Source organism: Neopsephotus bourkii, unplaced genomic scaffold, assembly GCF_033783945.1.
Source record: "Neopsephotus bourkii isolate Nb327-2 ecotype Australia unplaced genomic scaffold, CSIRO-AGI_Nbou_v1 NB_107, whole genome shotgun sequence".
In the NCBI taxonomy this organism is placed as follows: domain Eukaryota; kingdom Metazoa; phylum Chordata; class Aves; order Psittaciformes; family Psittacidae; genus Neopsephotus; species Neopsephotus bourkii.
The window spans coordinates 6763132-6776355 of record NW_026900624.1 but is presented as its reverse complement, the minus strand read 5'-3'; the positions used below and the strand labels follow the sequence as shown (position 1 = coordinate 6776355).

General features: G+C 43.4%; 1 protein-coding gene across 8 annotated transcripts in view; it reads left to right on the top strand.

Moving 5' to 3' along the window:
- PRR5 (proline rich 5) overlaps window positions 1-13224 on the top strand; it is a 92297-nt gene that overhangs the window by 35159 nt on the left and 43914 nt on the right. For 3 of the 8 annotated variants that reach the window (XM_061359057.1, XM_061359067.1, XM_061359047.1), the window contains exon 3: window positions 2920-3179. The exons of 1 other annotated variant lie outside the window; for it this stretch is intronic. In XM_061359057.1, the coding sequence (XP_061215041.1) occupies window positions 3049-3179 (131 nt within the window). In that variant the 5' untranslated portion in view covers window positions 2920-3048. 4 more of the 8 variants (XM_061359112.1, XM_061359096.1, XM_061359086.1 and 1 more) reach the window with 4 other exon arrangements.

Genomic DNA, 13224 nt, shown 5'->3' with positions numbered 1-13224 from the left:
GCAGCTGCCTGCGCCCAAGGTGTCCCTGGCTACCCAATCTCTGCTGCATCCTCTCAGTAATGTGCTGGAACAGGAGGCAGAGGTCTTGGAATCTCTTGACATCTCTGCCACCTGCTCATGGGATGGCCTGAGCAAGGCACATTGCCTTTCTCTTCTTCGCTGTTAATGCTGAAGTGTGGATCGTATCTTTTACCTTCATACCCAAGAGCTGCTCAAACTGAATTAATGAATGCTGTGAAGTCAGGGATGCCTGTGTATGCACAGCACAATGTAAATGTGAAGTATTACTCTATAATTATGAGTAGAGGTAAATCTTGTTGAAAATTATTTATTTTATTATAAATCAACATTTGATTAGGTGGAATCATAGGAAGAAGGAAGAAGTGTAGAGAAAGCCTGTTCTCACCTCAATCTAAAATTTTTCGGGAAGCTGGAATGCTGCCTCTCCCACGTGTTTCGTTCATGTGTCGACTCTGAATCTAGTACTGGTTGCTGAGATTGATGGAGTGGCATAAAAATAGTCTGATTTCTAAAGATGTAATATTTCAATGTACAGATGGAAAGAGGTCTTTTTTCTTTTTTTTTTTTTTTTTTTTTTGGGATTTGGCATTTTATGAGGAAGTGAAGTACTGTTTTTTGCAGCCTTTGTCTGGAATATCCAAGGTTGATACAGCAGCTCGTTGAGTTCAGTCAAGTAGCTAGTGGGGGATTTTAGGAAAAAAAGCAGATGAAATATTATTACACAGCTGCTGACATATTGATATCATGAGGGTATGGTTTGTACCATCTCCGGTGCTGCTGAGAGATCAAGGAGTTAAAAATTCCAATCCAGTATAATAATATTCTGTGAGGTCTCAATAATAATATTTTGTGAGTTTGCAGTAACTAAGAAGCAGAGAAACAACTGAGCTAGCTGGAAAATGAAGCTAGATGGAATTATATTGCCACAGGTTTATCTAGCTAGTTGTTTCACTTAACAGGCTAGACACATATTTATCTGAGCACTCAGCAGAAGCTCAGACCTGGTTGTGCTCCCTTGCTCTCCTTGTCTGTATTATCCTCAGAAATGGAGTGCCCTTCATCCGATTTGAACAAAGCAGTGTTCTGCTCTATCTATTTTTGGGTACTGATTTGTATGCTGTAGAAGCTGTCTCATTCCTTAGAATACAGCCATATATTGTTGTGTTTGTTTTCCTTTTGCTGCTGTGTACATAGTGTATTGTTGTTTGTTTGTTTGAGAGATTTAAACATCTGGAAGAGACCGGGGATAGTGATGTCTTTGTGCATAGGTTAGATGTGGATCTGCAGGTCCCTTCCAAAGTGAAGTGGTACCTATGTGCCATCTACTGTGATGCTTACTTGTGTATTTGAGGGTTTTGATGTGGGAAGGACAATCAATATAATGCTAATCAAAGGGGCTGGGTAAAACTACTACTGCTGAAGGTTAAAATGCATCTAGTTCCTAGGTAGTTCTGCAGCTGGTTCCAGTGAAGGTAATACCAATTATACATTTTGGAAGTAAATATTTATATGCAGTAAATTTAGGTGGGTTTGGGTGAGTAGTGAGAGAAATCAGTTTTCACTAAGATGTGTCAGTAGATGACACACATAGGGCACATAGGGCAGATCTCGCTGTGAGAAATTCAGTTCTCCTCTAATGTAAGCTTTGCCATATTATTTGGGCACAAACAAATCCAATTATAGCCTGAGTCTAGACAATAGGTGATCAGAGATGAAAACAGTAAGTAGAAAGTGAGGAAAAAAAAAAGAAGGTGTAAATTCTTCTGTATTGCATCCCCCTTTCCACTGAGTGCAAGGTTACTCTGCAGGGAGCCCTTGCGGCTTTTAATTTGCAGACCAATGAAGTAGCAACAGAAGAGCAGTTCTTATGCTCTGGCTCAGTCTATTGCAAACAATTTTGTTTCTGAGAAAGCTAATCGCTGTTTTGTTGCATTACATCCCAGCAGAAGAGCCAGGCAATCCTGAATTTAAAACAGAACCACAAGTGAGTGACAGAGAGCTAAGCATGGGCTAGAGTCTTGTAGCAGCATATCCTTCAGCTCCAGTGCTGCAGTCAGAGAGAAAGAGATTTTTCCTTTGAAGATAAGACACCTGGGGCTTTTGTAGAAACCAAGTATGCCCCGAGTTGTGCAGCTGTTATCTTGATTTAAAAATAAAAAGGCAGAAAAAGACAAAGCGTCTGGCTTTTCTATGCACCACAAAAATTCCTCAAAATGCTAAAAACCAAACCAGCGCTTTTCATTCTGCACTTATGTTGCTTGTGAATACTTCCCATCTCGTGGCTTATGTGACACTTCAGCGGAAGCAGGCTCTCAGGCGAGCCATGAGGCTGTGCTGGGTGTGTACAGGAGAGCAGGAGTGCGGGAGTGTGCCTATGTATATGTATGAGCGAGGGAGCGAGAGCGCGTGTGTGCAGTGTCGTAACGTGGCAGGGCACAAGCAGTTATGAAACTTTCCAATAGTCTCAGTGCGTCAGTATTGGTTGCTTGGGTGTTGGGTTTTTTTTTCCTGTCCGTTGCCCTCCAGTTTCATTTCCGAGTGCAGAGAGAGGGAGGGAAAGGGCGAGAAGTGCTCGCAGAGCCCCTCATGCTGCTGGAGGAGCCGAGCAGTTCCCACGACAGGTGGAGCATGCTGCCGCGGCTCTGAGCAAGATTCCCAGGTCATGGTGCCCAGAGACAGGGGGAGGGCAAGCCCTCGCACTTGGGGCAGCTGCAGTTGCAAGGGGCCCCTTCCAAGTGCTGCAGCAGCAGCCAGAAGTTTGACTTTTATTTTTTGAAAGGACTGGAGAAATTATTAACCACAGTTGATGACGTCAGAGTTGATCTGATTAAAGGTTTGTTTTCTTGCTGGCAGAGGTGTGCTCCGTAGAGACTGGTTCTCTCTTCTTTTTTTTTTAAGTTTCTTTTTTGAACAGCAAACGGAGGGAACTTCTCGCACTGCTGCCACTGCTGCTGCTCCAGCTGCGTGTGTGTGTGTGTAAACAGGATGGTGTATCTGTAGCTGCCACGCGCAAACACACATTTGACCATGAGGACTCTTCGCAGGTTGAAGTTCATGAGTTCGCCCAGCCTCAGTGATCTGGGCAAGAGAGAGCAGGCAGCCTTGGATGAGCGGGGGACCCAGCAGCGACGGGCCTGCTCCAACGCTACCTGGAACAGGTAAGGTCTCGCACCATGTGCCGACTCCCCTGAAGCCTCTCCGTGATTATTTAGGCTGCCTTGCCCCCAGCTTGGCAAGGTTACAGTATGTCTGGCTTCTGCATTTGCGTGTTCCACGTATCAGAGTTTGCGTTCAAGTAAAAGACAGGAGAGGCTTTTCTCCCCATTGCTGTTAACCTTCCTCTTCAAGGCTGATAGCAGAGAGCCCTTCTTGCAGATGGCTCAGCCTGCTCTTCTTTGTGATGGATAAGGACTTATTTCAAAGGGCCCTGCTACAAATAGTCTTTGTGTCTACCTAAATACTGTCATTTGGGGTTGATTTGGTTTTAGTTATAAAAGGTTTAAATATACACAACTATTAAATTACATTATCTTTATCTGCATAGCTATATATATTGCTGGTTGTTGATACAGATATGACAAAGTCTACTGAATCTTCTTACGTTAATGCAAATACGCGTGTGTGTGTGCGCACGCAAGCGCACACACACTTTGGACAGAGAGAAATAAGCCCTGATTGTTTCCTTTATTGTGTTTATACGTTTGAATTTTATTACTGTTTGACAAAAAAAACAAACATATGCAGACATTTTATTGTTTTGTCACTTAGCACAGATACTCAGAAAGCATCTTAATGACCATTTGGTGACACTCTAAAAGATGAGTCTGAGTTGTTACAAATTATATTCTTATGTCCTTTTTGAAAATCAAATGTCCTCTCTACTTGGTCACAGCTCAGAAAGTGTCATTTGTAATGTTTTATAGTTGTATGACGGTAGGAAGAAAACCAACAGTGACCTATAGACACATTTGTTAAAGATATTTGAGTTTTGAGGGGAAAAAAATAGAATTATAAAATAATCACCTCTCTGTCCCTCTCACCACTCAATTTATGGTTTTATGTTTTCGTTATGAATTAGTTGTTGAATGCAGGCAGCACACCAAGCACTGAAACTGTGTACTGATCACAAAAGAGACTTGGTTTCTGCTCAAATATCATGCAATTTATATGACCTGGAGTTGCACCTGAGGTCTGGATGGTGGTGCTAATTAAGGGCTAGACTTGGCCACCTTGGCCCTTGCCAATTTTGACTTCTCTTGGTCCGTAGTCCCATGGAAAACAACAGGGAGTAAGATATTCCATAGTGTGAACCAAGGTGACAAAATACAGTCCCCAAAGCCTTTTTGTGACGGTGTGCTGACAGCTTTTATTGGCATGGATTAGCATTTCCAGGTCTTGCTTGTGGGGAGGGAGCTGTGGAGACAGACGTGAATAGACAGCAAGTCAGTTACTGGGCTTGATGGGAGAGGGGAGAACTACAGGCAGTCAAACCACAGGGTCTTCCTAAGTGAGCTGGAGTAAGGGTTTTATTTTTTAGTTAGACAGGTCAGGTATAGTTCTGGCTAGACACAGTTGACAGTTATTGAGCTAGACATCTGCAGATTTCATCCAAACAATTAGAGAACTCTTCTGTTGCCTGTTTCTGACATAGGTGTCTGCAAGTTGTCCTGTCACTGCTCTGTATGAACTCAGGCCTAACTGTGCTTTCCTGCCATGGGTTGCCTTTTGCCTGTGCAGGGATTGCTGGACCATCCCTGCTGTTTGGTGGCATGGGCCTTCAAGACATCTTGGGAGTGCTGGCAGGGCAGGCTGGTGCTGCCTGCAGTGTCAAGTCAAGTGGGCATTGTGTACTTTGGCACTAACTGTTGCTTAAAGCTATGGCGAGAATGGCAGATTACAAGCAACATGTACTGTATGGGCAAAGGCCCTTTATTACTTATCTGAGAGTGCAAGCCTTTGTCCTGAGTGGAAGAGAGAGTGAGGGTAATTCTTTCATGTGCAAAAAAGCCTGTATCTGTTGGTTTTAAGAAACTCAGATATTCTACAGTCTGTAAAACTGGAGCTTATCCTCGGCTTAAGTGACGTTGGATTAGTTGTATTAAGAAGTTATCCACTGTAGCTCCTCCCTATCACCAGAGCATGCCCATCTTGGCACGTGTAACAGGGTCTGATCCTGAGGGGAGTCAATATTCAGCTCTCCTGGTGAGACCACAATGTCAGTGTTGGAAACTGGGTGTCTAAACTTTGATTCACCAGAAATCTCTGGTGGGTTTTGGAAATCTTGGGCTGTGGATGGCTTTTTATTTTCACCCTGCAAATTTAAAGCTTCCCAAGAGAGGCCTAGCATACTATACTTTGGGTAATGGGAACATTTGTTCTTCCAAATTAAAGGATTGCCTGTGCTGTTTCATTCTGTGCGATGTCGAGTGCAAGAGCTTTCTGATCAAAGAAGTCAAGATGCACTAGCAGAGCTTTTCCCTATCACCAAGCCTAGCTGTTCTATATTTGAATGTCTTCTGGTTTCTTGCCTAATATTAGCAGCTGTGCCTGGATGTGGTGTGTGTGTATCTGCTTTTGAAAGAGGCTTTGAACCAGATTCACCAAAACTGATGTGGAGAGTTAAAGCACAACAGCATGGCAGACCCTGCCCCATATGAGACTGTTGATCCCATGCTCAAATGTGAGGATGAGCAAGGATGCTGCCTCTACCCTGCTGGGGACTGCTGGAACTCTGCAGAGCCAGAGTTTTGCTCTTGGGTGTCTTCTCTAAGGTAGCAGCTCTGCCACTGTGGGCTTTGTCTGAGAAGGATGGGATGTGCTGCTCCCCTTCTGCAGTTGGTTTGTGTGTGGCTGCAGTCTGGCTGCCAAGCAGTGTCCTCTCCACCACCTCCGCTCTGCTCAGACCGGTCTCAGCCCTCAGACTGTTTATGGCAGAGGATGCCTGTTGCTTTCTGACTGCAGGGGAGGGCAGACTGCAGGGGCTTAATCGCAGGGTTTGGTGTGAAAGAGGCATGTAGCACAGTGCTAGCAAGGAAGGTCTTTCTCCCTGATTCCTTTCCTTCACCTCCAAACTAAATTTCTGTGAAACTTCTTGACACTGTTAGATCAAAAGGAAATCAGTACTGAACTGCTGTCTGCTACTATGCAAATTAGGTTTTATATCACAGCTTTTTCTGAGGTTGCTTTCCCATGAACCCCAAAAGATCTGTACAGCAACACACCAGCAGAGCACATTAACTAGCAACCAACAGCAACATAGTGGAACAATACAGTTTCGTTACAGCTCACAGAATTTGCATTGGATTAAAATAGCTTAGATTTTTTCACTAGCATTGTCTTCAATTCCTTGTCTGGGGGGGGGGCCCCCCGCCTCCCCCTTTTCTGCTTCAGGCAAAAAAAGGAGGGCTGAATGAATGCTGACTAAACCAATTGGACTGAAAAACCCAGGGCTTTTAATCTTGAGCTTGCAAGCCAATGGGGGCCCTTCTCAGGGCAAATAAAATCCGTTGTGAGGTTTTCATTCTGACTGAGCTAGCACAGAATGCCTGATCAGGAGCTGAGTTGTGCTGTGCAAAGCCTCTAGTCAAAAGCACTTGCTTCCTCTCTGGTGTAAGAAAGTGGGGAAAATTCACAGAAGCATGGACTAGGAGACAGCAAAGAAAAGGTGAAGAAAACACAGAGAAGATGCCTGTGACATTAATGAGATCAGCAGGAAATCTAAGGAGGCATATGGATTTATGGTTTGGGCTAATTTTTACAGTGTTGTAATAAGCACAACAACTTTCTGTAAAGTAAGTTTTACAGTCGTGGGAGCAAAATTTCATCTTCTAATTAAAAATGAATGTTTCTTTAGATCACAGGGAGGCTTTTCTAGTGGAAAAAAACATTCCAGACCAGAATATTTATCTGTGATTTCTACTTGGAGATTTTATTTCTTCCAGTATTTAGTGTTTATTTAGATGATCTTAAAGGTCTTTTCCAACCTAGTTGATTCTATGATTCTAAATATTTTGAAGTATTTCTGCCTGTGTCAGGATCGCATTCTTTTTCCTCACCCTTAATTTGGCTCTCTTTCCAGAAAATTTGGCTCGTGTGTGCATGGGGGGAAACAGAGCTGAGCTGTTGGGGGGTGAAGGGGATTTACCAGCCCGTCAAGCCACCACAGCACCATGGAACACGTTAGCTTCGACTGCAGTAATAGGAAGTGGTGGTGGTGGAGGAGAATTGCTGCTCCTCATAGCCCTCCAGACATATTCGTACTTGCTTGAATGCAGGTGTAATTGGAAGCCAAAATCTCTTTAGTCCTACGCTCTGTAGATATACTAACTCTGAGTAACACCTCAGGGAAGTCCCTTTACCTGTCTTCCTCAACTTCTTCATATGCAAGAGTAGTGTTTATAGTTGGTGAAGTTAGTGAACTAATTCCTCTCAAACTCTTTGAAGACAGGAGTTTTGCAGACCAGTTTATTTTCACTGTGATCCAGTGCATAATTGCAGTTTATCCCTCACTGCAGATTGCTTTACCTTGGGTAGAAATTTCAGAAACATAAGCAATCTAGCAGCTGCAAGCTGATTTTGAAAGGGTCAGGGCCTCATGGAAAGCCTGTGGAGTTGCAGCTGGACCGAAGCTGTGCTGGAAATGGTCTCTTCCCTATTGGATTAAGCTAATTCTGAAAAATGAGGCTTTATTCTGGAACAAGAGTGCCTTCAAGGATGTTTTGATGCGAGTATATCAGGTTAATTATTGTTAATTAGCTATTCCCATAACTGTTCAGAGGAAATGAGGCCTAAGTCACTTAGTCCCTTTTGAAAATGAGAATGTTGCCTTTAACTACCCAGTACTTACAGGGTGTGACTATTCACACAACATTGCTTTTGCTCATGGACTTTACCTGGAGTTCTGGAAAGGGAGAACTTGCAAACAGTAAATAAAAACCACCATGATATTTTTACCCATGTTGTTGTTTGCATACAAATGTGGTGAGTGTTTTAGAGAACCTACATTACCTGTGTGTTGTGCACAAATGAAAATGTGGGCTGCTCCTCCCACTTCGCCAAGAAATGCTGAACTGGGAGGACCATGGCCATGGTCAAAGCAAACCAGAAGGTCAGGATTCAGACAGAGACTTTTGAGCTCAACTTTTTAGTTGTTCCTCAACATTGTGGACAATCTGATTCTGACCTGGCAGAAAACGGTGTTTTATTCACAATAGTTTTTCCTTCTTGGCTTCTTAAACAGGTCAGTGAAGAACTGGGGTGGGTGGTACTTTAGTGCTAGAGGGAGCCAGCTTCCCACCCATAGGAGGAAGTGGTGTCCAGATGTACAATTAGACACTCAAGAGGAATGTGTGTTTTGGTGGTATTGAGCTAAATAGGCAGTGGTTTTCTATTATGCAAAAATCAGAATAATAACTCTCACCTTCCTTGTCTTGGTGTTCATGCTGTTAGGTTGGTTGGGAGTGCCCTCAGTGAGCATCCAACTTTGTGCTTGGGGGATTTACACCTCCCTGATCCCTTAATGCTGAAGCAAACAGTGGGGAAGGTCTGCACTGGGTGTGCTTAAGTTCCATTTCCCATGTTTCAGGCAGCTGAATAGTAAGTCCTGAAGCAGCCACCTCCTCTGGAGTATCAGCCAAATCTATAACGAGTGTCCAAAGAGGTGAAGTTTCTTGGGCTGCTGGGTTGATTTTTGTTGCTCTGAATGCCTTCTTGGTTGTAGGTAGTTTTCTTCTGGCAATCTGTGGACACTGGGGGATGGATAAATTCAATACATTGCTGGAGCTGCCTGACATTTTGTCTTAATTCTAAAGGCAACCCCCCAAAAAACCCCTAGTGTCTGCAGTTTTCCAATCCTGATTTCCCTTCCTACAGCCAGCCTGCTTTAGTCATGCTGCCTCTTCCCTGCCTACTCCATGACCTGTGGAAGCCTCCTTGAAGGCTTCTTTCTGCTCTGCTGCTGGTCTATCAAAATGTCTTCTTCCAGCTATAGTCTACAGACCAAGAGTGACCTGTGGCATAGGATTTTATGGAAAGCTGCCTGCACAATATATCTTTTGCTTGGACTCGGGTTAAATAATACCTCCATAGCAACTTACCTCATTCATACAAGTTGAGGAGCTGGCTAGTGAACTGGTTCTGTGCTTTCAAGAAATACCATAATCCCGCGACTGGGAGGTTTGCGTTTTCTTGCAGTATGAAGGGGGCTGTGTCTTGTTTCAAAGGTGCACTGCTCAGGTCCTCATTTATTCCCAGTGTGTCATGTTCTAGCAGAAGATACTGGGGGAAGAAACATTAGAAACTGCTCATTTTCTTAAGCAGAAGGAAGTGCAGCACTGCAGGAGTAGGAAGTTACATCTGCGCTTCTGTGGAAGACATGTCTGTTGGTACAATACAGCAAACCCTGGCCATACAGTGTAAGGTCTGGTCTTGAGTGGAGACTGGAACCTTGTTCAGTACTGAGCATGGGCAGTTCAGGAACTGATTTGGGAGGAGTGTTTCTTTTGGGCTTTTTTTTTTTTTTTCCTCTGAGGTGCTGTGTTCATGTACAAACATTTATACACACAGCAGTTACAGGGAAGTTGTTCAGCATAGTATCAGTGCATGAGTGCACCCAGTATTAACTTTCATGTTGTAAAAGAGTTACAGAGGGGAGTTTACAAGGCATTTTTAGTTCAGGTTAACTATTAAAATAAAAATTTAATTACGCACATTATTGACTTAAGCCTCAGTGAAGGTTGGTCACAGGCACAAATAAAGCCAATCCACCCACCTCAAGCATCTTGCAGGACTTCTCTTTGTAAGCAGCAGCTCAGATTTTCTTTACACCAAAAGGTTTTTCCTTTCTGACTAAACCCTTTTAAACAAACACTCATTATAGAAACCATAGGATTACTTTGTTTTAAGTAAGGGTTGGGTTTGTTTTTTTCATTAGCTTAAGGTAACTAGGAAGATTTAATCTAGCTTTTTATTACCCTGACACCAGTTTATGCCACCAATACATTCCGGTTATTCCAATTCCTCTTTGTTGCCTCTTCAACAAGTGTGGAGGGCCAGATTACAGTGGCATTCACACATCACCTGCAGCCTGGGACTTCATGCCTGCACCCTGCATGCAAGTGTTGGTGTCTGCAATGGGAAGGAAAGACAGGCGGTCAATGTAGTGGAGCCAAGACTTGTTTTCCAGACAAGGAAGTTGTCCCTCACTACAAGGAAGATCCCAGGAAGATTGAAAGATCACCATGGGGATGTTTTATGTAGGTGCAGTTCTACTGCACACACAATAACTTAAATGCTCACAACCTGTCCCCTTCATTCTTGTTAAAAAAGCTTGCTCTCTCTTACTTCTTTGAGGAATAATAATGGCCCTGTTAAGTTGGAAAGACAAAACCTCCCCCTTGTTTAGAAAGGAGTGCCAGAGAGAAGGAGAGAGAGCACGTTGGCTTTTAGGAGAGATATTTAGTCATTCTTTTCTGTGGAAGGCTGGCAGGGAACATTGCAAAGTTCATTTCCGAACCAGAAGAGTGTGTAAAGACTGCTTGTTTTATTCACTACATTAATCGTACTTCACATATTACTCATAATACTAAAATACCCAAATCACTTCACTGTATACCAGAGACATTTAGCTGCCAATTTTCAAATAATCATAAATTGAGTGTGTCTGTTTGAACCAGCCAAAATAAGATGGGTTAGATCACAAATGTATCTATGTGTGAGTATGGGGGTGTGGGGGGAAAGGGGGACTGCCATGGCAGAAGGAATGCTTAACACCTTGGAAATGTTGTTAAAGGAGCAAAAAAGGAGACAGTGGTTCCTATTTTTATCTGCTTGTGCATTTCTCCTCAGCAGGTCATATCCTTCACCTGCCACTTTTAATTTCCTTTTTCCATGGATGAATGTGACTGAGCTTGTCTAAAAGTGCATCTCTTTGCTCTTCAACATTGTTTTGTGCCTGCATTTCACATCTCTTAGTGCATAGCATGGGTTTGCCTTCCAGTCCAGTATTCTGCTCTCAGCAAGCATTGAAAGGAGCTGTCTTACTGTGGACCTGGGAAAGTTTAATGTGGGCACCTGAGGTCCCCAGGCACACTCCACTGCTGCCTGGCATAGTGCCTGCAGTGACATCCCCTTGCAGTAGGAGCAGTGGCTTGTGACTGGATCTGGCCCTGGAGCTGACACCAGGCAGAGCTGACCAATCTCATTCACCAGGAGGAATCAGGCTTCTTCCCTCTGGAGACCTTATAAACAGATGCCACCTTTAGCTCTTCTTCACAAGACTGGGCAACCCCAAATCCTGGTACCTCCAGGATGGGCAAATCTGGTCCCTGTTTTGCTTTCCATTCCTCCAAAGTTGGTTGCTGCTTCATTGCACCATACTCCAGTGCAGTGTGAGCAGAGGTGGGTCAGATACAAAGCTCAGAAAAAAGACACCGTGGAGTCACTGGTAAAACCACATCCCCAGGAGGGATATGCATGTTGTAGCTTCTCATTCTTGGAAGATTTTAGATGTTCTAAGGGTGAGATTTAATTCAGTGGCTCCTAAATACATGTTCCTGAGTGTCCCTGAGGCTTGTTGTTGCTGTTCTTTGCTACTGTGGAGTACAGGCTGGGAGGAGGCATGCAGAATGAGAGACACACAGAATGAGAAATGGCACAGAGCAGGAAGACTTCTTCCCTGTTTTTTGTCATATGCCTTAAGATGTCATCTCTTCTGAGTTGCAGCCTTGAATAGGGAGAGCCACATGCCAAAAATGTGTATTTTCCCTTTGCAGATAGGATTGTGAGTGAAGAAGGAAAAACAGCGACAATGATGGCATCTAACACTGCTATTGGTAATCACACTCATTGTTATGATTTTCATGAATACATCTTAAAATGCCCCTTAGTGATCAGTGCCATCATCTTTATTTTATACATGGGGTAACTGAGTCAGACAGAAATGAAATAACTTGCTGTCACTGCTAGCAGTGGGAATGGTCAATTTAGTAAAGGCTGTCATACTGGAAATTAAGTAGCAGTAGTATGAACAGTAGAGTGGATAAAGGCTGTGTGCTATCATCAGGAAGCTAAAGCATCTGTGTGCGTGTTGAATAAAGGCTGAGCTTATCCTGAAGTACATTCTTCGTCACTGAAAGATGCTCCTCTATGCCAGCTGAAACCTGAAAGACCTTAATGGTTTTGGAGCTTCCATTCCATAGTTAAAGCTGGTAGAAGTTCCCAGGCAGTTCCAAGAGCGAAGGAGTGGTTATGGGCTGACAGATGGAGGGACCATGTGAATCTTCTTTCCTTTTGGAGTCAAAGCTGTGAGGCTATGAAGGGTGGCACCGTGTTGGGGAAGGGAAGTAAGGCTTCTGTTCCCTTCTACTAGTGCTAGAAACAGGTTTGGTCTCACCTTTCACTGGCATTTCTTTACCACTGTCCTCAGACCTAAGCTTAGTGATTTAGGCTGGTGTGTCATTACACTAATTGTGTCAGGTGTATTTCAGAGCTTCATCTTGAAGCACATGCTCACTTTGAGGTGCACATGTACTTTGAGGTGCAGCCTTGTTCAGTTCATGGGACTGGTAAGCATCCCTGTTAAGCATGTGGATTGCAGATACCTAGAGTACCTTGAAGGCTTTTGCCATTGAGCATCCTTGAATGTACAGGGCTGGTGACCACGTGCCCCAGAAACAGGCAGTGTTGGGTATGTGACTTTCTGTTGAGCTAGAGAATTTTGTGGTTTCAATCCTGTCTTCAGTTGCATCTGACTGCAGAAGGAAGTCATCACCTCTAAACAACTTCTGCTTGCAGAACAGTTAAAAATGGCATTGAAAATGAAAAGGGAACATTTTTGTAGGACAGATGGTTGGCCTATGCTGAGCATATCGCTGCCTCTTCCTGTCTGTGTTAGAAACTCTAGACTTGTTCTTTTAGCACAGCCTTGGTTTTCCTTTCCTTTAGCTGAAGAAAGAGTGTGCATCTTTGAAAATGACTTAGTGGTGATAGGAATCAGTCTTTGTAACCAATTATCCATTCTCTTTTGTTTCATTTTTGAAAGTAAATGAGAGATTGGTTAAATTGACTTAAAATTCATAATTGTTCAGTGTTTCTTTTATTATTCTTTTTTTAAGAACTAACCATTCTTGAGATTGCATTCTGGTAAATTGATTCCGTATTGTGGGTTAAACTTCAGGTATAGTGTCTAGCCTGGATAAATGCTGA